This window comes from Saccopteryx bilineata, chromosome 6 (assembly GCF_036850765.1).
Source record: "Saccopteryx bilineata isolate mSacBil1 chromosome 6, mSacBil1_pri_phased_curated, whole genome shotgun sequence".
Classification (NCBI taxonomy): domain Eukaryota; kingdom Metazoa; phylum Chordata; class Mammalia; order Chiroptera; family Emballonuridae; genus Saccopteryx; species Saccopteryx bilineata.
Window position 1 is genome coordinate 39,050,261 of NC_089495.1, and position 26,709 is coordinate 39,076,969.

Consider the following 26,709-nt stretch of genomic DNA (forward strand, 5'->3'; position numbering starts at 1 on the left):
AGTATTCTACTTACTTAATCTGTCACACTGGTTTCACCATGAACAGAGATGAAAAGCTGGCTTCATTACGCTATATATTGTTGCACTTTATAGATTTCTCCCCAGTTTGCCATGGAATTATACACCTTGCTTAGGTGTACTTGGGAAAAATCACTAAGCGTTTCTCTATTTTCCTACTAATGTCATGGCAGTTATAATACTTCTGTGGGGTAATTGAGAATAGTACCAAATGGTAGTGTCTGTGAGCTATGTGAGTCTAGAATAATTTGCTTGGGACAAACCTTTCAAGAAAAATAAGGGTCCCGGCACCAGCTCTGCACAATCTAAAGTGACGTTATCACGTTATTGAATTCCTCTGGCTTTCTTTTTCTTCAGCTGCCAACAGGGATGACCGCACCTGCCCTGACTATTTACAAGGCTACTGTGAGGATTAAATTAAATGATGGCTATGAAACTTTTCTTTGAAAAGTACAAAGAACTAGGACAAATATAAAGTATCAGTAACAGGGAGGAGAGGACAGGGGTTTTCTACCATATCCAGTGGCATTTAGATAGCTCTGCCCTCCAAATACCACATTTTATATCTCTGTTTGGCTGACTCTATCTCTTTTGCCTTCTCTCTTCAGAACCACGCCATTCGCAACCTTGCCCCTTCCTCACTATTGTCTAAGGCTTTTAAGAAAGCCTTTGGTGTGTCATCAGTCACATCTCAGCTTTCTGGACTCTCTAAGTTAGGTATTCAGGAATTTAGGCTTTTCGACTTCAAAAGGAAAATAAAATTCAGGTTGAATCAAGGTGATATCAGTGAGGTGGGAAGGAATTGTCCTTAGACATGTACAGAACAATGGAAGAATAAATGTGGTGGTGCCTTAAATTGTTTTACATTTAGTATATCTTTTAAAACATTACCATTAAAACCATCTGATACCCCAGGGATTGAAGTAATAAGTAACTTGTTTAAAGGTCTACACTTCTCCATTTAATTTATTCCTGACTTTTGTTCAGATAGGCATGATGTCTTATCTCTTTACCTGGTTAGGAACTTTAAAAACATTGTGCTAAGATAGAAGAAATATTTATTTTTGCTGTATTATGGGACCGCAAAGAAGTGTGGGCTTTGTGCCATGATGGAGTTCTCTGAAGATCAATGAGCTTTGGCTTGATAGACTGTTTCGTTCACCATTTCCAAAACAAGTCTTTAAACCCAGTGAATCATGTAATTTACTCAAAAAGTGATCTAATATATAAAACGACTTAATTAGTGAAATTAGATGACAGCATTAGTTTATCAAGGCTGACCCCGGACTAGGGCTTGGGTGTTTTAATTTTAACGGAAACTAGCTGTGTGGTTAGAGGCGGGTATCTGTACCTCTCTGGGTTCCAGGCTCCTTATGTTTAGAAGTTTGAACTAGTTTAGCCCTAAAGTCCTACCTGCCTTTGAGCTTTTACATCTAATTAATTTTTTTCAGTTATTCATATTAACTGAAGACTCCTTCTCACCTGTAGTTTAACAAAGACAAAGTCATACGTATTAGTACAGATGAATGAGGTTTCTGGTACACAATTTACAGTTCTGTCATCACCTAATGATTGATGGACTCAGTTTCATAATGACATTTCAGGAAAGTGTTATAAAAATCTATTTAGACTTTACTAAGTTGGTGGGAAATTAATCATTTTGGGTATGTGACCAAAAAAAGCTGTTTGTGTCCACAATTTTGTTTAAAGGGTGGCTTTTAAAAAAAATGATGGCTAAGTGCTAAAACTTCACTCAGAACACAAGTGCCTTAATAAATTATGAAAACAAAATTAACTGGGTGTGGGCCACAGCAGGACAGCTATTTCTCTGGGACAGTTGGGGGGACTCGAGCGCTTCAGTGACACCCACAGAACGGATTCCTCTGTTGAAACAACATGAGCCAGCGACTCCAAGCTGAATTTCTTCATTTTTCCTTCCAATACTCCATGTTCAACTCTTCACTATAACAAGACATGCATTCAAAAATCATCTGGGACTATTAAAGAGGATCACTCTAAAGTACTCTCAGTGTTTTGCCTTTTTGTGTGTGTGTGTGTGTGTGTGACAGAGACAGAAAGAGGGACAGATAGGGACAGACAGACAGGAGGGGAGAGAGATGAGAAGCATCAACTCTTCGTTGCAGCACCTTAGTTGTTCATTGATTGCTTTCTCGTATGTGCCTTGACTGGGGGGCTACAGCAGACCTAGTGATCCCTTGCTCAAGCCAGTGACTTTGGGTTCAAGCTGGTGAGCTGTGCTCAAACCAGATGAGCCTGCATTCAAACCAATGACCTTGAGGTTTCTTTTTTTTTTTTTTTTTAATAAATTTTTATTAATGTTAATGGGATGACATTAATATTTCAGGGTACATATATTCAAAGAAAACATGTCTAGGTTATCTTGTCATTAAATTATGTTGCATACCCCTCACCCAGAGTCAGATTGTCCTCCGTCACCCTCTGTCTAGTTTTCTCTGTGCCCCTCCCCCTCCCCCTAACTCTCTCCCTCCCTCCCTCCTGCGTCCTCCCTCCCCCCACCCCTGGTAACCACCACACTCTTGTCCATGTCTCTAAGTCTCGTTTTTATATTCCACCAATGTATGGAATCATGTAGTTCTTGTTTTTTTCTGATTTACTTATTTCACTCTGTATGATGTTATCAAGATCCCACCATTTTGCTGTAAATGATCTGATGTCATCATTTCTTATGGCTGAGTAGTATTCCATAGTGTATATGTGCCACATCTTCTTTATCCAGTCTTCTATTGAAGGGCTTTTTGGTTGTTTCCATGTCTTGGCCACTGTGAACAGTGCTGCAATGAACATAGGGCTACATGTGTCTTTACGTATCAATGATTCTGAGGTTTTGGGGTATATACCCAGTAGAGGGATTGCTGGGTCATAAGGTAGTTCTATTTGCAGTTTTTTGAGGAACCACCATACTTTCCTCCATAATGGTTGTACTACTTTACATTCCCACCAACAGTGTATGAGGGTTCCTTTTTCGACCTTGAGGTTTCAAACCTGGGTCCTCTCGCTCCCATTTTGATGCTCTATCCACTGCGCCACCGCCTGGTCAGTTGCCTTGTAATGATAAGGATTGAATGGAAAATATAGGGTCATTCTGACCCTGAGATAGATGGGCCATGGAGCATGGCTGGTGGTAGTGGTGAAGGAACAGACCTGTTTTCGGGATAGACTCGACTGCGATCAGTGTTGTGGGGAGAAGTCTGTCTTCAGTATCTAGAGTGGGTGACTATATGTGCTGAGTCCTGGGGTGGACGGGGCCCTGAGCCACTAGAAGGAAGCCAACTAGCGGAGGGAAGTGAACTAACCTAAGAAGAGTTGCTGGTGAGGCCAAGACGTGGACGGCCAGGAGCCCTCCTGATCGCTAGCCACAGAGGTAGCTGAAATGAGGGTCGTGGCAACGAGGGTCAGCGAGGTTAGTGGACCAGCAGATGTGCAGGGCAATGGATGTGTGAATGCTGGAACAGGGCAGAGCAGTCTGCAGCTGAAACTACACGTGACTAAGTGAATGCTGCTTCAAACTTCTGGTGGATAGGGTGGAGAAACATCAAACCAGGTTTTACCTTCAATCTAAACTTTTTATCTACCCATGAGTAAGACTTTTTGGTTATAAATTGGTCAAGTTTTTCAGCTGGCTTATGAGCTGCCGTCTGAGACTGAGTTTCACTGGTTTTTGAGCAGTAACTCAATAATCAAGTTCCTACAACATGATTCTCCTGTCGCCATGCAGATTAACAGGCTGACGATCAGGGACAGATGACGGATCGATATGCTGGACATAGCCGGAGCCCGGTGGGCGCGCCCCAGCAGAGCAGGAGTCCCTGAGCAGGCAGCCGGGGACGGCGTGGGGACTGAGAAAGACCCTGGTCTGCGTGCAGCCCCCTCTGTGGAGTCTAGGTCATTAAGGCCGCAGGAGTCTCCCAAAAAGGAGCTTGTGCAAATTGAGGTCAGTGAAAACTCAGGCAACTGATGTCCAAAAACAGCTTATTTAAGACACTTCCTGTGGCCTGAAATAAGCCGATGGGAGAAGGGGCTGAAGGAGCTGTCTCTCCATTGAAAAGCTTGGCATTTCCAGCCCCTGCTTCATGACTGAAGGGTGTGGAGGGGCTGGAGGAGTGAGTGGGCCGTCACTGGGGAGAGGGGGGGGGGAGAGGACATGCTCAAGTTCAAGCGGTCATTGAGTTCAGAGTTAAAAACAGTAATCACAGCCCTTGCTGGGGATGTTTATTTCATAACAGACACTGTGTTCAGTTCTTTACCTATGTTATGAAATGTATTCCTTTTAGCAGCTAGCTCAGGGAGGATTATAAACTCACCTTACAAAGGAAGAAAACAAAGGTCGCAAAAAATGAAAGATCTCACCCAAGGCTACATTCATGACTGATGGAACCCACTCTGAAACCATGTGAGCTGGCCTCTGAGGTCACAGCTCCTCACCTGGGGCAATGGGCAGCTGCAACTTGTGTGCTAAGCGAAGGACTTAACTTGAAGTTAAGAGTCTGGGATGGGACCCATTCATAATGTGGGAGACACCTGGTCCTCCTTCTCTACCACGTACAAAGTCCAAAGTGTGTACCCTGAAGGAGAGAGGACAGGGATAAGGAGTCTGAGGAAGAGTAAATACAGACACACAAAGGGACAAAGGAATTCAAGCCTACAAAGCAATCTTCCCCCTTCTGCACTCAATGAACTTCCACTGCTGAATAATGCCTTAGTCATCGTTCAAACCAAGAGTTCTCTATCTCTATTCGCTAATCTTCCAAAATGATTTCTCTTGCAGACATCTAGGTAATATGCCTGTCTTCTTAATCTTTGATTTTATCTCTACTACGTGGTTGTCTTACACGGAATTTTCCAGAGGTCTCCACTTGGTAGCTGCTTTAACTAGAAATGGTTAAATGTATAATTGACCATGTACCAGGGAAAAATCAAATGTTGGTCTACGAGAAATAGAGCTGTCTCTAACAATTTAGAAAGATAACTGGGGGGGAGGGGCAGGCGAGGGAGCCGTGCTTTCAGCTTCATTCCAAAGGGAAACAGGCTTCGTGTAAACTCTCCATGAAACAGGCGTGTTGTATTTTGTTAGTTCTACACAGTTTTTCAGAAATGTGTTCACTGATCACTATGCACACCTTTGGTTTAAACTTGGTTCAAATGATGAGCTAAGGCTGCTGGTGTGAAGAAGACCCGTTTTGATGGGGGTAAATCTGTTTTCATGAACTAGGCCATGGTGCCCCTCCTCCCATTCACGCTCCTCACTCCTCTCACAGGCTGTTTTTGCAACGCTCAGGGTCGAATTGCTCTCAGGCAGGACATGACCCCAGAAACCTCAACCCCACTTGTCAGAAGAGAAAACGCTTTGAAAAGAGAGAAATTCCTTAACCCTTCTAGAGACCAGCAGATGAAAATGCTTTTTCTCTTCTGTGGCTTTCCAAAACTTGCCCACACAAGCAAGTGTGGTGCGATTCTTGCAATATTTTAGAAGATTGGTAGGACGTTCTAGGAGCAAGCAAGCCCTGGTTATATGTTCTATCAATAGCTAGGGAGTGATATTCAAAGGGAAATCTGAATCACAAGGCTCTAGAAACACTGTCCAGGACTCTAAGCAAACCATGGGCCCTGGACCGGCAGCGTCCCATCCCCTGGGAGTGGATAAAAAATGCAGAGTCACAGGTCCCTCCCTGATTTGCTGAGTCAGATTTGGTCTGCACAGCCCTGGCCTAGCTGGCTTTTCCAAGGCAGCCAGGACTGAGAAGCTTTGTCTGATTTGCTTTCTCATGCATCCAGGTGAGGAGACATCACCTATTTGTAGGTCTCACTCCTTGTTAGAGATCAGAGATTACAGGAGAAAGTGACTTCTCAGGCCAGTCCCCCTTCCCTAAGTCACCTCCCTATCACAGACCCAGTAAGAAGGAAGTCCTGAAAAAGCAAGTCCAGTTATCACTTTGATTGATAAATGGGAAACTCTGATTGATGGCCTCCACCCATTACCACAGACTGTGTGTGGTTTTGGTCACTGGTTCACTTTCAATACTCTTCTTACTCTTGAGCGACCACAAAGCTGAGTTTCCGGAAGCACGAAGGAGGCCATTGGCCAACCTCTTCTGCCCTACAGAAAAAGTTCAGCTCAGTCCATAGACTGCTCATTGGCCAAACGCCTGACTTCCCTTTGGGGCTGCAGATCAAGAGAAAAAGAAATGCACGCTATGAAATACTTTGGCACTCTGTCTTGCAGTGGAAGCATATTTTGCGTTAGTTTGATTTTGCAGATAAGCCAACGTCTGTCCACCCCAGTGGCTTTTTTGTTTTATCCAGCAATTCAAACTGAGTGAAACCAATGAGAGAGGAACTCCTCATCCGTTGACTTCAGGTGCACATTTCTGGGGGATGCACTCAGCATGACTTGTGCTGTGATTCTGAACAAAAAAGACCTCCAAACACTTAGTGTTGTTTTTGACCAGGACTCCTCACTTTCCTGCTTTCTCTCATCCTGCTGGTGTCTGTCTGTCCTGTGGGTCAGTTCCCAGCTCAACCTTGCACCGGTGCTGGAGAGTTGGCACACCCTGACCTGGCCCCCGCCTTCACAGGGCCTATAGGGCCCACGCTCAGGTTTGGGGGGAGAGGAAACCCTCTTTCCTTTGGGCGTTTCTTATCGCACCCCTGTGGACCCTCCCACCATGAGCACAGTGGAGGCAGGGAGAGAAGATATCCCCGAGCCATCACTGCCAGACTTCTCTGTCTGGGAGAGAGACCCTCCAAATGGCCCTGTAGCCTCCCTGACACTCATGCATTTAAACCCTGGGCTTCACAACTGCAGGGGAACAAGTATTCGTTAAAGACACATATTCAACACAACTAACTCACAGAAGAATAAAACACAGTCAGACTGGTGCCAGGCATCCCCGTGTCATTTCAACATCTCCGGGGGGGGGGGGCTGCCCCTCACACGGATGCTCTTCTCCTACTGGGCCTGGGTCCACACTTGCGGACAGGTCCTCAAACAGAGTATGCAGAGAGAAACTGCAGAAAAACTAGAGAGCCTCAACTGATCTTGTCTTTGGGATTTAAACTAGGGATGTGACTACAGGCCCTCAACCTCTTTGAGAAGTGTCGCCTCCACGCCCACCATAGAATGAATTCCAGATTTTCACGGGATCAATACCATTTGTTTCTGTAAGGCTGAGAGGGAGTACAGCCACTGGGGGCTTGGTGCAAAATGAGAGCTTGGGCTCGGTGTGTTAGACTGAACATTGAGAAGGGGTCCTTTCTTTGAGCCTGCTCCTGGGTGCCCTCTCTCCTGAGCCAGCTGACCTTGCCCTGGTGACCTCGGTAGCCTTCTGATCATGCCACCAGGGTCCTGTGCTTAGAATCCGGAAATAACTTCAGATCTCCCATGGAATGGTTGAATAAAACATCTTTTTAATAAAATCCTTTAAGCACCTCTGTGCAGGTGACTGTGCCAGGGGAGAACACAATGACTCATGAGACAAGCCCTGAGCCCTCCGGGAGCCTGGAGTCAGGCAGGAAGGGGGAAGAGCAGTGGTTAGAGGTAGACACTGACCAGAGCAGTTCAGACTCCCTATCCCCACTTCTCCATGTCCTAGAGTCTCCCCAACCTTCTGTATCTGTGAGCCCAGCACTATAGGAAGAGAAGGGCTTAGGGACCTTTAATTCGGTAAGCCCTTGGGCAAGACCTTCGCCTTGGCGGCATCTGATGGCTTGACCACACCCTCCTGCAGAGAGCCTCCTTCCCAGGCTTCCGAGTTGCAGCTTCTCCGGGGCCTCCTCCTGGCTCTCGCATCTTGAGGCCTCCATTCTGTATTTTCCTCCTGAGAAATCTTGTGCAGCCCCAGGGCCTCAGGAGGGGCACCAGATCTGTGACGACCTCATCTGCATCTCCAACCCAGGCCTCACTCCTGAGCTTCACGCCTACCTACCCATGGTTGACCCAGGAAACTCAAACTGTACTTCCTGGACCCACTCTATCAGGGAGTGCTCAACATTTGCCAGAAAGCAAGACACACATCAAGATGCGAGGGAGTGAACGGAGCCAGACAGAATTGGGGGGACCGAGTCTGCAGAATAGAAATGCAAGACGACCCATGACCAACCCGCCCATGTGCCCCTTTGTTCTGTGAGGTGAGTCTCTTCTTTTAAACTTGACATGAACCACTAAAACCTATTAACTAAGAAAACAAGACTGAGCTTTAAAGTAATAACTTTAAAAGGTACAGGAATAGCCTGACCTGTGGTGGTGCAGTGGAGAGAGCAATGACCTGGAATGCTGAGGTCGCTGGTTCAAAACCCAGGCTTGCCTGGTCAAGGCACATATGAGAAGCAATATGAGTTGATGCTTCCTGTTCCTCCCCACCCCCTCCCCCTTCTCTCTCTCTCTCCTCTCTCTAAAATCAATAAATAAAATCTTTTTTAAAAAAGTAGAGGAATATTATTCAGCTTCAAAAAGGAAGAGAACTCTCACACATAATACAACACAGACGAACCTTGAAGACATGATGCTGAGTGAAATAAGTCAGTTAGAAAAGGACAAATATTGTGTGATTCCATTTTCAGGAAACTCCTAAAATGGGCAAGTTCACAGAAATAGAAAGCAGAACAGACATTGTCAAGAGCTGGGGAAGGGGGTGTGGGGAGTCAGTTATTATTTTTTAAAGACTTTTAAATTTGTATTCATTTTAGAGAGGGGAGAAAGAGAGAGAGAAGGAGAAAAGGAACAGGAAGCATCAACTTCCATATGTGCCTTGACCAGGCAAGCCTGGGGTTTTGAACTGGCGACCTCAGCATTCCAGTTTGACACTTTATCCATTGTGCCACCACAGGTCAGGGTGAGAGTCAGTTTTTAATGAGGTCCGAGTTTCAGTTTGGGATGATAAAGTAAGTTCTGGAGTGAATGGTAGGGCTGGTTGCACAACAATAAAAATGTTTTTTTTTCTTCTTACAAAAATAAGTATTTATTACAGAATGTTAAAAAAAGTAGCATGAGGAAGAAAAAAAGAAAACTGCCAATGCTATCTTTAGGATAGACCACTGCTGTTAAGCAATGAAAATGTCCTTAATGCTATAAACTGTACACTTAAAAATGATTAAGATGGTAAACTTTAAGGTATGTGTATTTTAACACAGTTAAAAAAAGATAAAAGAAGTATAAAAATATCAATACCAGGCCCTGGCCGGTTGGCTCAGCGGTAGAGCGTCGGCCTGGCGTGCGGGGGACCCGGGTTCGATTCCCGGCCAGGGCACATAGGAGAAGCACCCATTTGCTTCTCCACCCCCACCCCCTCCTTCCTCTCTGTCTCTCTCTTCCCCTCCCGCAGCCAAGGCTCCATTGGAGCAAAGATGGCCCGGGCGCTGGGATGGCTCCTTGGCCTCTGCCCCAGGCGCTAGAGTGGCTCTGGTTGCGGCAGAGCGACGCCCCGGAGGGGCAGAGCATCGCCCCCTGGTGGGCAGAGCGCCACCCCTGGTGGGCGTGCCGGGTGGATCCTGGTCGGGCACATGCGAGAGTCTGTCTGACTGTCTCTCCCCGTTTCCAGCTTCAGAAAAAAAAATACCAAAAAAAAAAATATCAATACCAGTTTGCATTATATCTAAAGAGACCTGAGGTGACTTTAATAAGATGGTTTCCTAATGATTAGTTTACAAACACTGTGTTTGTTGTATTTGTGATGTAGAATTATGTGTCAAGATTACTTTTTACTTCAGGAAATTTACGTAATTTTTAACACATTAAATGCTTAGAAAGAATAAAGATCTGAAACAGTTGTTTTTAAACGTGAGGAACTAAGACGAACCTCATGAAGTCTGTCTTTTCTTTCCCCTGTTTATCCTTACAGACTCGAGTCAGTTAAGCCCAATGAAGAGGAGAAGCCGGCATGAAGGCAAAAATGTCAACTGAATAAACAGCCTTAGTCCTTTGTCCTTAACTCAAGAATAGAAAATAAGGATTTTGTGAAAGAAACTGTAGAAAAAAGAAAAAAGGCAACTGAAGAAATATGTGACTATATGTATATCTCCTTTTATATAAATTTATTTTTCTTGGAGACATTGGTCTGGCTTTTCTTTCCTGCTCTTACGCCAAACAGAAGCAGATGGTCCCGGGCTTAGATTTTGTTCTAGGGGAACCAACCTTTTCAGTTATTTGAAATATCTTGTTGCCCAGCCATTCTTTGTTCTAGAAACTCTAGACAGAAGTCAACACTATTCTTACCCGCTTGTACTTCTTAAGTAAAAAAAAAAAAAAACAACACACAAAAAACAATGAAGAGTGAGCATGACTAATCTTACTTTCTTCCCCCCCTGGAGTAAAGTCAAGTTATAAGTCATTTATTTCTAGAACATTAAATTCCAATCAGGTGAGAAGCAGATAACAGATCGCTCCTGTTGGAGAACAAAGATATCACCCACAAATCACAGCGCAGGAGCTCACAGGAGGTGAGAATCACACACACGCAGTGAGCGGACTGGGTGGGGGTCCAATGACTGGGTCCTCAGTGGCTGGAGAGGACCCTGGGCTGTGTACTGCCAGCTGAGCCTCACCACCTTGGGAAGGGGGGGTAGGATGTTCCTAGACATGGGTTGTGTTTCGTGGGTGGCGAGCCCAGGACTCAAGAACCAGAACTTCCTGGTGAGCACAGCAAATAGTCCTGATTTTAAAGGGTGAAGTTCGTCTCTGCATGGGCTTTACTTTTATTTATTATTATTATTATTATTATTATTATTAATTTTAATGGGGTAACGGTTCAGTCAGGGTACATAGGTTCAGAGAAAACATCTCCAGGTTATTTTGACATTTGATTATGTTGCATACCCATCACCCAAAGTCAAATTATCTTCTGTCACCTTCTATCTGGTTTTCTTTGTGCCCCTCCCCTCCCTCCACTCCCCTTTCTCTCCCCCCAACCCCCCATAACCACCACACTCTTGTCCATGTCTCTGAGTCTCATTTTTATGTCCCACCTATGTAAGAGAGTAGACCCCAATGCATAGGCTTTAAATTCCTTTACAGTCACCTGAGGGACCTGTACAAACCCCAATGTCTCCAGGGGATGGGCCCAGCACTAGCAGTATGGAACATTCCTGAGGTGGCTGTCACGTTCAGCCCAGGCTGTCAATCCAGCTTAATCCAGAGGTGGAAGTTTTAGATGCCTGGCCCCGCCCCAGCCCAGCTCACCCAGAATATATGAAGAGCAGGGTCGGCGTCACAATACTACGAAGGTAAATTCTGCACATAAATAACTGATTTCAGATCCATTATTTTTTTTTGGCAAAGTTTTGGATCTAGAAGAGCACAGGGTCTTGGTGAAGAAATTTTAGAATAGGTAATTTCCAAAAAGAGCAATTTAGAATCTGTAAAGATATTTTACTCTTTTTTCCCCCAACTTCCTTGATGGAACTCCATTGACATTACTGGGGAAGGGAGAGAGAGAGAGGGAGAGGGAAAGAGAGAGAGAGAGAGAGAGAGAGAGAGAGAGAGAGAGAGAGAGAGAGGAGGAGAGTGGGCATGTACACTTACAACTAGGTGGAGGGGTATAGTGAAGGGTTGAATTTTGCCAGCTTAACTTGTTCTGCGCACACTTTCCTCCCGACACAAGCAAGGAGAGCTGAGTGGCCTGAGCGAGTTTCCATTTTAATCACGAGCAGAACTGACAACTATCTGCTTCGTTCTCATAACTGGGTTGCTCTGGTTTCTCATAGAATCATTTGGGAGAATTTAAAGACTACATTCCCCTTCCAGACCCCAGGAAATCTGTTAAGGCTTTGAAAGAATGTTTCATGTCATGCCTTGAAGGTCTGTCCTTTTATGAGAGGGTGGGAACCAGACCCAGTACTAGCAGGAAATGTTTCTAATCTGACCCATCATGCTACTAGCCTTCATCTAAAACATGAATGACTTTTGCTTGCAAAATTGTCGTTTTTGCTTGAACTTTGCAGCTTTTTAGATATGCAATTAAAATGAATATGTCTGCTCTTTTGCAATTTCACAAAAGCCAAAGCAGACAGCTGCCAACTCACTGTATTGTGTGACTTAATGAGAAACACATTTATTTTTCCAACCTCTCGCATCTTGATGTTTTGGTAAGCACAAACAAAAACTAATGTCTGCATGTGCTGGCATAAGATTTACGAATCATTTCAGACTATTTGCTTCTAACATTTCTTGATTTGCAACGGGAAGGGGAGACTGGACCATAAAAGCTGATGACTAAGACTAAGGAAATCCTTTCTGAGCTAAGATTGTCTTGGGTGGGTAGTGGCGGGAGGAAAACCTGGGGAGAGCGGGTAGGAAAGGAAGGTGGCTTTTAGATAGGAAAAGAGACTATCTCAGGCCCTTATTCGGACTTTCATTGTACTTGGACAGCTGTTACAATAGGACAATGACTAAGTAAGGAAGAAAGGGAAGGAGGTGGCTTTCCTCCCTGGAATTTCCAGCTGGAATCTTCCTGTTTGAACCCACCCATTGGTCTTGCTCACCTGGGCGCTCAGGAGGAAACAGGTCTGTCTGCGTGTCCTGTCACCCTGACTTGGGAAGCCACGGCAGACATGGGGAATTGCTAATGCCCTGCTGGGAAATGGCAAGGGCGGGGTGAAGGGGTGTCCTGCTCTTTCAAGAAAGAAGAAAGAAGTTCTCTCCTAAGATTCTTTTTTTTTTTTTTTTTTTTTTAAAAAGAGACAGAGAGAGTCAGAGAGAGGGACAGATAGGGGCAGAAAGACAGGAATGGAGAGAGATGAGAAGCATCAATCATCAGTTTTTCGTTGCGACACCTTAGTTGTTCATTGATTGCTTTCTCATATGTGCCTTGACCGTGGGCCTTCAGCAGACTGAGTAATCCCTTGCTCGAGCCAGCGACCTTGGGTCCCAGCTGGTGAGCTTTGCCCAAACCAGATGAGCCTGCGCTCAAGCTGGCGTTCTCGGGGTCTCGAACCTGGGTCCTCCGCATCCCAGTCCGACACTCTATCCATTGTGCCACCGCCCGGTCAGGATCTCCTAAGATTTAATGAGTGTTGCTATGCCACATTGCAGACCAAAACCTATTGAGTTTTCTTGCTTTGTTAAATCACATTTGGGTCTCAGAATTATTAGAAGAAGATGTTCTTTGTTTTTGAGTCTTTCCACTTGTTGTGGAAGTAATTTAGTTACACCTTGATCTAACTTCAATTAAAATTTAAAAAATTTTTGCTGGCATTTTTCAAACTTAAGAAAATGGAAACACTTATCTAAAGGCAGCCTGCAGATGCCCCTGTAGCCATTTTGCCACATGCACTGTGTGTGTGGTGGTGAGCTTGTCCCCGGCTCAGCCTCCGGCCACCGCAGGCACCACCCCGACGGCAGGATCCTGCCCCGTTCCCTCCACGTCCCTTCAGTCCTGCTGGCCTCGTGCAGCCAGGCCCACGTCCGCCTCTGTCCGCTGGGCCTTGCTGGGCACCCTCTCCTCTCCCTTGAATGCCACACACAGCGAACACCCTGTCATGGCAGTGAGGCCCACAATAATTTTTCTCTAAATTCTAATAACACATGAACCTTTCTCTCTGTGGCTTCAAGGTCTCTTTTTATTTGTTTTGTTTTTTTAATGTTTTGAGCACAAAGACCCATATTTAATAATAATAATAAAATCCTAAAACCAGGTAGCCATTAGCTAATGTTTAGCAAGCGTTCCCATGCTAAGACGGCTAAGATTTTTACATGCAATTTCTTCTCTTGTCCTCAGAGCACATTTAGGAGGTAGAACTACCATTATTTTTCTCTCCATAAGATGCACTCCCCTCCCCCCAAAAAAGTGGAGGGGAAAATACCCGTGCGTCTTATGGAGCGAAAAATATGGCATTTTATTAAATATTTTAACACACCATTTGGTTCAGAATATTTTTTTTCTTATTTTCCTCCTTAAAACCCTAGGGGTGTCTTATGGTCAGGTGCGTCTTATGGAACAAAAAATATGGTATTTTTATTCTAGTTTTACAAATGCAACCAACTAATGCTTAAAAACTAAGTAACTTGGCCCTGGCCGGTTGGCTCAGTGGTAGAGCGTCGGCCTAGCATGCGGAGGACCCGGGTTCAATTCCCGGCCAGGGCACACAGGAGAAGCGCACATTTGCTTCTCCACCCCTCCGCCGCGCTTTCCTCTCTGTCTCTCTCTTCCCCTCCTGCAGCCAAGGCTCCATTGGAGCAAAGATGGCCCGGGCGCTGGGGATGGCTCTGTGGCCTCTGCCCCAGGCGCTAGAGTGGCTCTGGTCGCAACATGGCGACGCCCAGGATGGGCAGAGCATCGCCCCCTGGTGGGCAGAGCGTCGCCCCTGGTGGGCGTGCCGGGTGAATCCCGGTCGGGCGCATGCGGAAGTCTGTCTGACTGTCTCTCCCTGTTTCCAGCTTCAGAAAAATGCAAAAACAAACAAACAAACAAAAAAACTAAGTAACTTGTCCAAAAGTCACACAGCGATAGTAGCAAAAGCAGGTTTCCAGCCCAAGACCCAGGCTGGCCTTGTTCCGCGTGAACCCTTTGCCACATGTGGTTTCTTCACTGTTCCCCTCAGAATGGCCTGGCGCTAAGCCTTGCGGGAGCTCGCACCTGTTTGCTGAGGAGTATGATCGCGTGGGAGGTCCGATGTACCGAATGTCTAACACAGTCACGGAGAGAAGCTAAGCCTCAGACAGTGAGCTTCTGCATGTTGCTCTCTACTCACGGATAATCCCAGGTGACATATTTAACTTAAAAAATTCAGCCACACAATTAGACAACTCCTACCCCCCACCCCTACACATGTGAGTACTCAGAACACTCTGACCCCACCGCTCGTGGCCCGTCCTCGCTCTGGGACCCGGATCCGAGCCCCTGAGAGGATGAGTGTATATAACTTGTGAGTGACTATTCCTAGTAGAATTGGACATCTTCATTTGGCAACTGAATTTTACATGAATGATCTCACCATGAACTTGTGACATGGTTATTAGCATTCCTGTTTTACACACGCAGAAAAGGAGGCCCAGGGAGGAGAAGTGACTTTTCCCAGTGTTTGGACTCAAACCCAGATGCTCCCACTCTTTTTCACAGACCACAACTATCTACCTGCTGGCACGTGGGCAACGCCAATGAAAAACATTAGAACAAACAATACAGCAGCAAAAACAGCCCCAACATAAGGAAGCTGGCTTCTTTTCAGGAAAAAAATGGATTCTGTCATCATTCCACTGCTGACCATGGGGGTCTCCTGCAGAGCTAAGATAATTTTAGGAAGGTCTCTTACTCCCCAGGGGGTTTCAGTAAATCTTTCTCCAAGTCAGGACTGACAATTTTCCAACAGCCTCTTCATCTGCTGAGATAATACTGCTGTGTTCACACCCCTCTCCCCTTTACATACCTGTAGGAAACGCACCTCAGGCCTGGAGGAGGAGAGTTCGCTGGGACTCGGTTCAGCCTCTCAGACCCCCCCCCCCCCCCCGCCACTCCCATGCCTTCCTTGGCCAGCCTTTGTGGGCCTCTCCTGAGTGCCCTTCTTTAGTCCTTGTTTCTCAGAGTTCACGAGCTACTCAGTCACCTACATGCACAGGTCGGCCTCTCTGCAGCCCGTAAAGGGACTCTGAAAGGAACAGGTCTGCCTGATGTTCCTAGAGATAGTAGTTCTGTCCTCTGGCTAGACACCCGTGTAGAAAAAAAGGAGCCAGGAGCGTCCAAGGGCATGGGCGCATGTGTGCTCTGTGTTCTCCATTTCTTTCTCATGGATCTGTCTACCTATCTATCTACCTACCTACCATTTATCATCTATACCGATCAATCGTCTATCTCTATCATCTACATCTATTATCTATCTCTATGTATTCCATATAGATAAATAATACCCATATTTTACATATATATAGGATACACTGTATTTAGATATAAGTAGATGTTACACATATTTTATACGCCCAACCTCTTGTAGATTTTGAGTAGGCATACACGCATACATAACCTGAGGTAGGGATCTGTCAGCCTCGCCCAGTGGTTAAGAGCAGAGGCTTTGGAATCAGCGAGTCCTGGGCTTCATTCCCAGTTTATCCCTTATTAACTTGCACAAGTACCTTAACCGATGTGCGCCTCAGTCCGCACATTTATAAAATGGGATGGCTGCAGACTTGTGGGCCTTTCGCAGGCAATGCATGTCAGCGGCTTAGATTAATTCCTGGCAGCTCACAAATGGGAGCTGCTGTATTTCTCCCACGGGATATTTTAGCTGTCCCTGGGGAAATCCGGAACACTAGCAGCACCTTCAAGGGTTACTCTTTCTTACGTTGATCCCAGAGAACCCTACAGAGGCCCTCTCAGAGCTGCTCTTCCTTCTCTCCACCCTGGAGCCAGTGTCAGGGAGGTGAGGGCAGAGGAGGGAGGGCTGCACCAGCCAGTCCCATGGGGCTGGTCTGTTTCCTGCGTCCCTCCTTCCTGACACCAGTTTGCAATTACTGTACAGTCCTTGCTAATCAGCGTCTCTTTTCTCCAACGGACAAACCAGAGCCTTGCAGGCCTCCCAGGGAGCCCCCGGCTTTGATCGTGTCCGCTAGCAGAATCCCTTTCCTCTGTTCTCACGGGCCCACACCACTCCACAAAGACAGTCGCACAGCCTAAGTCCTTCACGTGCAGAAGAACACCGTTACGCAGCTTCTATTAGGCACCAGAAAAATCAGTCCATGTATTCAATAATGCAAATTCCTCTGTAATTCCCACATGGAGTTCACCAACCTGGGCCAAAGTAGCAACATAGGAATTTTATGGGTGGGGTTGAAACAATCCCTAGGAAAAAATGCAAATCTTCCATAGATGGATCAATGCTTCCTTTTTCATCATATACAGCTAGCTTTATCCAGTGGGGGAAAGCATTTAATTTGGAAAACACACACACACACACACACACACACACACACACAGAGAAAAACTACATTTTTATCTCCTCTTTTATTAGTTGTTCCATGACTGTATTCCTCATCCAAAAGATTTGTTTGAATACTTTCAACTAACTCATTTTCAACTGACATCTTTACTCATTTATGGAAGACACTTTACTGAGCGCTTGCTGGAGCATACAGTGTACTGAACAAAACTGGAGCAACAATGTAACAGCTTCTAAACTTTGGACTGTGGTAACAGTAACTGCAATTGAGAATGAGTGAGACAAATGTTTAATGCCTCTGAAAGTTATGAATGATGACATAAAATCATTGATCTCTAATGATAATTAAAAATCATAGCAGTTTGAGAGGGCACTCTCATTAGATTCTTGAATGGGCCTCAGTCCTAAGGGACAGACGTTTCAGCCAGGTACAGGCATTCTGACATCTGTCACATGGGTACTAGAATAGGTGAGAGGGCAGGGTGTCCTTCATGGCACAGGGGCGGCAGGCTACTGAGAAGAAATACCATGCATATATGTATGTAGAAAGCTACAAAATAGAATTGGAAAGGGTTGGGGACAGAGCCTGCTCTATTCCTGCAGGGTGGTGACAGAGGCAAATGTGCGAGGTGACAGCCATTGGCCATTGGCCATGCTTGTTCTTGGCCCTTTCCCCCCAGTCCTAACTAAAATAGAAGTCATGGCCACTTGGAGATTGCTAACTTTAAATTCCACCACAATGGTTGGAGCGAGTGTGTGTGGAGATGGGGCTCAGGGACACTGGACATCCCAGCAGAGCCATTTTCTTGCCACCCACCCAGGCACACAAGAAGGTGGGGGGAGGTCTCTCCTTTTCCACACAGCACTCACATACTCTAGCCTGACAAATTACCAAGGGCTAGAGGTGTGAGCACTCATGTATAATGTCTCCCTGGAAGTGACACTGTCATGCAATCCTGCCATGCCATTGTAAGCTCAGGACACAACTGTGCCACCGTTTTCTCTGCCTGGTCAGTTGCTCAAGAAGAGGGAGGCTACTGCAGCTTGCTGCAGGCCTCCTAGGGGATGCTGAGCTCTAGATACTCCATCAGGATGCCTTTCCTCCCCTCTCTTCACACAGCACTCCACCCAAGTTAGAGAGACAAAAGCCTTTTCCTCTGGCGGGGACACTCCTGCTATATTTCCAAGTGCATAGGAGTGCCTTTTGTTTACTTAGTCTATTAGAGAAAAGAATGGGAACCATATTTCCTCTCGCCTCCACATCTGCTGTTCACTTGCCTCAGACTTGTTGCTTCTCAGCCTTTTCTCTGCACTTGCCTGTCTGGTTTATGCACACCAAATGTCCTTGGCTTCCAAGAGCAGGTTTTTAATTTGAAAATAATTTAGACTCGCAGAAAAGTTGCAGAGATAGTGCAGAGAGTCCCTGCACACTCTTTGCCTAGACATGATGTGCTATGTCAACATTTTACATTGCCTTCCTGCTTTTTGTCAAAACTAGAAATTGACATGAGTGCATTAACTAAACTAGAGGCTCTATAAGAATTTTGCCTGTTATCCCACTAATGTTACTTCTCTCTTCCAGGATACCACACTGCACTTAATGGAGAAGTTATTTTTTCTTTCCACAAAAGAACTTATTGCTTCAAAAGGCAGCCTCATTCAAGGCAGCAGAACACAAGCTAACAGAACGCCCAGCGCACATCAGCGGTCTGCCAGGAGCAGCAGGAGATGGGGAGGTACCAATAGGAAAGACCAGACCCAGGCACCCAGGGGCTTAGTGTCTAGTGGGTAGGGCAGAGCTTACAGGAGGTGCTGTCAGGAACTGTACTTCCTTTGCAATTCACTCCCTGACCACATGGCTGGGATTGGACTACATTCCATGGGTCTTCCTTAGATTAGACATCTCCTTTTTCTTTCATGAATAGTTAGAAGAAAAATCACACCACAGAGAAGCCCATGAAATTAAGGTTAGTAACTCATTCAGGCCTTCATCTGTCCCGGGAGAGTCTCATTAACTGACGGAGCCGATACAAGAGGAGTGGCAAGAGGTAGCCACCACATGACCTGCCCTTCTCTCATCTCAGCTGATTAAGTTCCATTCATTGAATTCCAGAAGCCCCTCACGCCCTAAAGATAAAAAGCCTGATGCAGCATTTTTACTTTTAAGTCATATCCTGGAGCGGCCCACATGCTTTCCTGGAAAAGCATTCCTCTTCCCAATGTCACAGCAGGGAGGATGAGAGCCAGCTCATCGCTGCTTCAGCTCAGGGAAGGGCCCGCAGCACGTGTGGGCGCCTAGTGTCCTCAGTTCTGACTCTGCAGCTCACCTGGAGCACTCCCGGCACTGACACCATGCAACAGCTCCCTTTTGGCCTTCCCTCAGGCCCCAGAACCAAGGCAGTAAGTCATCTGCCCCAGGATCAAACAGCCAGTTAGCAGCCAGGTGCGCATGAGGCTTTGTTGTTTCCCAAGACTCTGAGTCCTTGGCCCCAGAACCACCGGCTATGCACAGATTGCCTGGTTTCCAAGCTGACTCAGCCAAGCCGGCATGCAGTTCCAGACTTCACCTAACAACTGACACCAGCAGATAATATAAGAGAGGCCAGTTTCAGAGCTTTCTCTGAAGCCCCTCTAATCAAAGACAAATATCCTTTTTCAGATGAAGAGAACAAGACATTCCAAAATCACCTTTTACGTAGCGACATCGTCATTATCATCAAACATAATGTTGAAGAGTTATATGCTTACTGCCCTTCTGTTTTCTCTCGAATTTTCTCTATTATTTATTTGGAGAGTGTCACCTATTTTTTTTTCTACCCTCTCTCCTGAAAGACAATCCTTTGATTTTTATTATTTTAGCAAAGTTTTATTTCCCATTCTAGAACTTTTTACTTGCAATTTTACTTTTTTTCTCTGGTCCCAATACCCACTGACAATACTAGAGCTATACTTCCCCGTCTTCCCTTCGTACCCGCGTCTAGTTCTGGGATGCCACGATGAGTCCCTGGTGCTATTTCCTGCCACCCAGTCATATACGCCACCAGGGAGGATTGCTTTCACCGCCTCCCGGGTTATGCTTGTGTTTCCATTAAGGAGGAATGTTGTGATATTTCCCTTCTTCTTAGGGGGTCCAGATTTTGAACAATAGGACTAAAACTCTAGGGAATTCTGGGAAAGAACTGTTCTCAGTGATTGTTACAGAAAGCATCAGGAGCACCCTGGCACGATGAAAGGAGAAGAGGAAAGCTTTAGGATACATGGCTGCTGGGGCTGCTTTTTCTTTCTTTTTTTGTTGGGGGAGGAATAGGACGGCAGTGTGCGGGAGCATCCGTTTTCAAGTGCCTGTTCCAGGGCACGGATTCCTAGAAGGCTCCCTGGAAACTGAAGCTCGAGCTGCAGGCAGTCTGCAGCCCAGCGTTTTCTCCGGGCGTGCCTGCACCCTGATACCTATGAGAATCTAAAGTCTGTGGCCTGTCTCTCCAGCTGAGGTCATAAATTCAGCCCAGCCCCTCCTGCATATTTAATCTAAGCAAAAGAAGGTCTTGGCTCTCCGGAACCCTCTTCCTCCCAGAATTGAACAGGACTGGTCTCTTAGATCTGCAAGGTTGCTGCCCCATCTCTTAAGATACCTAACCAGGTTCAGCCTGGGCTGCAGGGAGGCTTTTGCTTTTAAGTCTCTACGAAGGCCAGGCGCACATTGCTGCGGGAACCCTCTCTGACACAGGTTCAGCAGATACCTCAGGCATTTGCTCTGTATCACACTCCAAGGCACTTCACACATGTCCACTCGCCCGGCAGCCTCCAACACTAGAGGTAGATACCATTGGTAACATCCCTTTTGCAAGACACAGGGGTTTTGTGAGTGCCAGGGTAGGCAGCAGCTCACCAGCTGCAGAGTTGGGAATGCCCCCAGGCAACCTGCCTTTAGAGTGTAGGGAGGTAACCACCATGCTGCACTGCCTTTTAGGAAGGGCCCTTTGCACATGCGCTCAGCACCTTGACATTGCATTCAAGGCAGGGGATCTTCAGAAAAGGCAACCTGAACAATAGTGGGTTCCGCCTATGGTTGCAGATGCAAAACACATGTTTATGTTGGGTTCTGAGCCCAGGTTGTCCAATAGAATTTCTGCTTCCTTTTCTCCTTTAGATACCTGGTCCTATTGCTTCTCCCTTGCTCTGGGCTCCTGCTCATCAGAGCAAAGGAGCAGAGGAGAGGGAGTGGGGTTCACTTTCCTAGAAATCAGGCTCTCAACACACTACTCTGTTAGTCACAGTTAAAAGCAAGAAGCACAACCAGAAGACTCAAATACTGAAACTCAGGAGCACCCTCACTACTAACTTCTAGTCTGATCCTGGGAAGCTCAGTGCAGTAAGCAAGTATCTGGGTTCAAATCCCACATCTGCCCTTACAAAGATAGACCTTGGGCAAGTTGTTTAGACTCTTTGTGCCTCTATTTTCCCAACTGTAAAATGGAGGTGGTAATAGTTACCTCATAGGTGTCTTGTTCTATGAGGCCCAACTTAAGACAAATTGTTTGTCTTAAATTGTTTTATTGAAAGTGCTCGTTCAATAACTATTCTCTTTGCTAACCAACTGTAGCTGTTTCTGCTATAAAACTTTTCAAGTGACAATTAGCAGCCCCTTTTACTAAACTGACCTATTCCTGGAAAGAGTCCTTGGTACAAACAGGCAGGAGACAGGACTCTTGAGCATGGCACACAAAAAGGGGAAGGAGCTGAACTTGCTACAGTTAAGAAAGATATTTTAATGAAGATAGGTAAAAATAAAAAAATTATTTTATCAGTTAACAGCTATTCAAGCCAGCCAGTGGTAAGAAGTTAATACCTATGATCACACTATGATCACACACTCAACAGGATTCAGTGCTTTCCTTCCTAGAAACTCCCTCCTTCTTTAGTGTGTGCATTCTGCTCTGGCTCATAGGTCTGAGCCAAGTCCTATAATGTCACTGGTGCATAAGGACTCATATGGATCAGCTATCCAGGTTCTGATCTTCTTACATCAGAACATGCAGAATTGTGTGTCTATTAAATTGTACTATTAGCCTGGCCAGGCGGTGGCGCAGTGGATGGAGCGTCAGACTGGGATGCGGAGGACCCAGGTTCGAGACCCGAGGTTGCCAGCTTGAGCGCGGGTTCATCTGGTTTGAGCAAAAAACTCGCCAGCTTGGACCCAAAGTCGCTGGCTTGAGCAAGGGGTTACTTGGTCTGCTGAAGGCCCACGGTCAAGGCATATATGAGAAAGCAATCAATGAACAACTAAGGTGTTGCAACTAGAAACAGATGATTGATGCTTCTCATCTCTCTCCGTTCCTGTCTGTCTGTCCCTATCTATCCCTCTCTCTGACTGTCTCTCTGTCCCTGTAAAAATAAATAAATAAATTAATTAATTAAAAAAAATTGTACTATTAATATGTCTCTAGTAAAATAATTCAGAAGTGTTTATCTTTTCTTATTTGTAGATTCAGAAACTAAAGCCCAGAGACATGAAATAAATTGACAAGTCATTCCCATTGTCTCCCAACACAATGCTCTACCTCAGTGATTCCAAAACTCTGGCTTTATGTGGGAATGCGGACCCCTAGGCTCCACCCTAGAAAGTCTGATCAGAAGGCCTGTGGACTGGAAGTCTATGTTTTTAACCAGCCTTTCCAGGTGAGTGTAGGGGTCCAAAGACTGTACTCTAAGCAGCACTGCTGGGCAAAAAATGCTCTTGGTCCCATCCAAGGATCAGAGAATGAAGAGACTCAAGTGAGTTTGTAGTATCTAAGAGGTTTTAGAGGAAAGCAAAGAGGAGTATTAAATGTGACAGGGTACTAGCCTTTGTAAGAAGCTAGGGAACATTCTTTTACTGTTCAAAGTGTGGAAACCAGGGCTGTAGATTATATGAGACTGTGTAGAGCTAGCTGCATTTAGGACCCAGGTACTCTGACATGTAGCCCTTTCTATCAATTCTAGGATCAGTCCTAGATAAGATTTCTGGGACTCTCACCATCCTCAGGAAGGAAAACATTGATAAAACAAAAGTGATTCTAGGGCACAAAGGGGTGGGGGAGATAGAACAGCCAGCACATACACACTCAACAGGATTCAGTGCTTTCCTTCCTAGAAACTCCCTCCTTCTTTAGTGTGTGCATTCTGCTCTGGCTCATAGGTCTGAGCCAAGTCCTATAATGTCACTGGTGCATAAGGATCCATATGGATCAGCTATCCAGGTTCTGATCTTCTTACATCAGAACATGTAGAAAGGAAGAAACAGACCTGATTTTTAAGAAAACTTTGGCCTGGAATGTTCCGGTCAAAGTCTCTGACTTCCTTTCTGAATTCCCAATCCCAGAACTAGAGCAGAAGGCAGCAGAAAAGTAAGGCTAAAGGTTCTTCTCCAAGCCAGAGTAGTTCTTTCTCACTCACAGCCTTTAAAATCTTTGTTTTACACAAGGATAGAACAATGTGAAAATAACAGAATTGAAATCAAACCACAAATACAGCTTCTCCTTGTTCCTGTGTGGGCACTCTACCCACAGGGGAACCCTCCTGAAGTGGGGGAATTCCCAGCAGGGGTCTCTTGGGAAATGAGGCGTGACAGAAATCATATTTTAACACAGACTAGAGAAGACGAGTTCCCGGACACCTAGAAAGTCCCCTAGATTTGCAGTCTCAGTTTAAACATTTGTGTCCTTAACTGAAAAGATCCTCCAACCCTGTGGCAGTTTAGTCATGCTACATAAAGCGCAGTAAAAGTGGCTCCTATTATTTAAACACAATTATAAAACCCCATAGTGCAGTCACCAGTGCAATGACAATATTGACAGAGCCGCCTGGAATGGCAGGGCTTTGGGGTGGGGAGTGTGCAGTAGACGGGTCACAGGCCCAAGCCTTAGCTCTCACTTCAGCTCTTCCAGGGCCAAACCAAGTGTTGGGAGAAAACCCAGTGTTCAGTCATTGTTCCCTCCCTCACAAAGGTTAAAACGAAGCACAGCATTGCTTGTTGTCCTCATCGCCCCGCCCACCTCCCCCCCGACCCCCCCCCCCCCCCCCCCCCCCCCCCCCCCGCTTCAGACTTTCATTTAAAAGAACAAGAAAACTCTGCCAAGGACAGCACAGTACCTAGACACCAGCTTCTGAGTTCCACAAACACGTTTCTCCCCTGTACCCTGGCGCCTCATTGCCATGTGACTGACAGCCTAAACTTCGGAAAAGGATGCCGCAGGCTACATTTTAAACTATCGGCTTCGGTGCAGGGGCCTACGCCTGGAAGGCACAGACTGATGGTGGGGAACGTAAGGGAAGGCTAACCGGGGAAGTTTCTTGGGGAAAGTGTGCTTTTTCAGAGCCTGGTCTGAGCAGGGGCTGTAGAAGGACACACACACACACACACACACACACACCCAAGTGAGCACGCACGAGCTGCCTTTTGGCAAGGTCACTCGGTGTTCCAACCACTCTCCAGTGCGCGAATCAAAGCCCGTGAACAGGAACCAAAACTTACCGCCTGGACGCTCTGGGCCAGGAGCCCCACTGTCACCACCCCGAGCAGCAGCCACCTGGATGGCAGAGGGAGGAAAAGAGCCATGAGCGTGCCGTCCCGGCTTGGCAATTCCTGAAAGTTACATGGAGCAGCCCCGCGTGCGGGAGCCACGGGATAAGGCAGAAAGTCGCTTACCGCCGCAGGGAAGGGCCCGACGCCGTGCACTGATCTCTGTCCATGATCCCAATCCAGCCGCTCGGGGCTCGGGTCGGTCCCTCCTAGCGAGGAAGGCGAGAGACAAAGCGGGTTTAGCAGGGACTGGGGAGGAAAGCATCCCGGCCGCCGCCGCCTCTGTCTGTGGGACGCAGGAGAGCGGGGTGCGCCCCCACCTCTCCGCAGGGGTGACGGAGAGCCGCCCCACTACGGGACAGAAGGAAGGGGGGCCTCCCCCCTCGGCCCTGGTAGGTGCTGCTAAGCCGCGGCCGCTCGATCCCCAACCTCCCCTCTCGTTCCTAACAGCAAGCACAGGGTGCCAAGTCCGTGCCTTCGGCCCGGGTGTCAGCGTCCCGGGGCTGCCCTCACCTCGGGCCCGGCTTCCGCCGCTCAGAAGCAGCGCGTAGGCCCTCTCGGACTCCCCGAGGCCGCACGTTCGCCCTCTGTCCCCCGCGCAGTCGGCGAGCGCGGGGACGCAGAGTCGCGCAGCTGCAGCCGGCGGGTGCGGAGCGCCGAGTCCCGGAGTCCGGGTGTCCCGGTGCGCGGCAGCCACACTCCCGGGGCCGCGCGCTCCCGCCGCCTCTTACCCGCGCCGCAGGGTCCTCCCCTTTGAGACGCCGCCCGCGCGCCGCCGAGGGGAGGGGGCAGCGCCAACAAATTGAGGAGCTCGCCTGGCCTCGCTCAGGTCTCCGCTGCAAGCTGCCGCACCCGGGACAGTGCTCAGCGATCGCGCCCCGGCCCTTCGCGAGTGAGCCGCCCTCGCGGCCCCCCAGCGCCCGACCACCGTTCCCCACCGCCAACCACCGGCTGTCGCCGCCCCGGGCGAGCCACCATGGGGCCCCGGCTCGGCGTCTGGCTGCTGCTGCTGCCCGCAGCGCTTCTGCTCCACGAGGAGCGCAGCCGGGCCGCTGCGAAGGTGAGTCCGGGTCGGCTCGGCTCCCCGGCGCCCCGCCCTGCGCCCTGGGCGCCCCGCGCTACCCCTTTGTCCCTGGCCCAAGCCTCCCACCCGCCCCTCGGGGGTCGCGTGTGGCACGGCCAGGTGCACTCTCCCCGGTCCCGGCTGGTGATTCCTGTGGGCTGCGATCGCACATCCATTAGGGAGCCTCCTTTGTTGTGGCCTGGGTAGGAGAGAGTTTGGGGACTCCTCACAGCTGGGGCAAGAGAGCAGAACTTGGTGCGCACTGTGTGGGATAAGGGTGTCCGGGAGATAGCGGGATTTGAACTCGTACCACCCAAGCGGCTGACTGCCTTCACCTGCCCTGGGTGCCCGGGTGAGTCGGGGGCAGGAGGGGTGGACACGCGCTCCCCACACATGTGCCCAGGAGTCTCTTTGGGCGTGTTTCTCTCGTTTTTTGGAGACACTGTTGGTTGATGCTGAACAGTCTGGGCTGTTTGCCTGGAAACAGCTGTATCTTTGCTTTCCCACGACTTTTCTGTTGCTAAAGCACGCTCAAGAACATAAGTGGGGCTCTTCTGCAGTGCAGCTTTAAAAAGTTACCATACTTGACTCGTTGCCTTTTATGAATATATTTTTAAAAATTATAACCACATTTATATGTGAGTGTGAAACTGAAATGAAACTACATCTCATTGTTCTGTGTACAAATTGTTTTCCTAGTTTTCATTTCCTACGGCTGTGTGCTTGCCCGGAAAGGAGCTGGGAGTTCAGTTTGCAGGAGTCAAGGCTTCCAGTTCTGGATTGTCCTTGATGTTCTGTTGTTCTTTCCTTTTTTCCTTCTCTTCAGACAAAATACAGAACTCAGCTGTTCACTAGTGTCAAAGCCTTGTAGACAAAACCACAGAAGGTGTGGCTTCTAAACACATTTTGCACCCCCCCACACACACACAATGTTTAAAAATGATTTTACTACTTGCCACATTTCCCACTGACTCTTTTACTGTTTAAAATCCTAATCTTGCTCTTAGTCTTTTTTATTTGTTAGTTAGTTTGTTTTTTTATTTCTCTTCTGGAAGAATGATATTCACTGACTCCACTTCACTGTACATAGATTATTAACTGTTACACGCCAGAACAGACTGGTAATATGCACACATGCCTCATCACTGAGAGCTTGACTTGTTGTTGGCAG

The 26,709-nt window shown here is 47.2% G+C and overlaps 2 protein-coding genes and 1 non-coding gene across 4 annotated transcripts in view; 2 read left to right on the forward strand and 1 right to left on the reverse strand.

Moving 5' to 3' along the window:
* Window positions 1-25,337, reverse strand: part of COL4A2 (collagen type IV alpha 2 chain) — a 199,705-nt gene extending 174,368 nt beyond the window's left edge. The window contains exons 1-3 of one of the 2 annotated variants that reach the window (XM_066234747.1): window positions 25,207-25,337; window positions 24,602-24,684; window positions 24,428-24,482 (exon numbers count right to left, since the gene is read on the reverse strand). In XM_066234747.1, the coding sequence (XP_066090844.1) occupies window positions 24,428-24,482; window positions 24,602-24,645 (99 nt within the window). In that variant the 5' untranslated portion in view covers window positions 24,646-24,684; window positions 25,207-25,337. The other variant, XM_066234746.1, reaches the window with a different exon arrangement.
* TRNAA-AGC (transfer RNA alanine (anticodon AGC)) lies at window positions 14,057-14,132 on the forward strand. Its single transcript has one exon. It is a non-coding gene; the product is annotated as a tRNA-Ala (tRNA).
* A 65-nt stretch (window positions 25,338-25,402) lies between the features above and the next one.
* The window catches only part of COL4A1 (collagen type IV alpha 1 chain), a 160,475-nt gene continuing 159,168 nt past the window's right edge, over window positions 25,403-26,709 (forward strand). Inside the window, exon 1 of the mRNA XM_066234748.1 lies at window positions 25,403-25,535. Within this exon, the coding sequence (XP_066090845.1) occupies window positions 25,452-25,535 (84 nt within the window). The 5' untranslated portion in view covers window positions 25,403-25,451. The remainder of the gene's footprint in view (window positions 25,536-26,709) is intronic.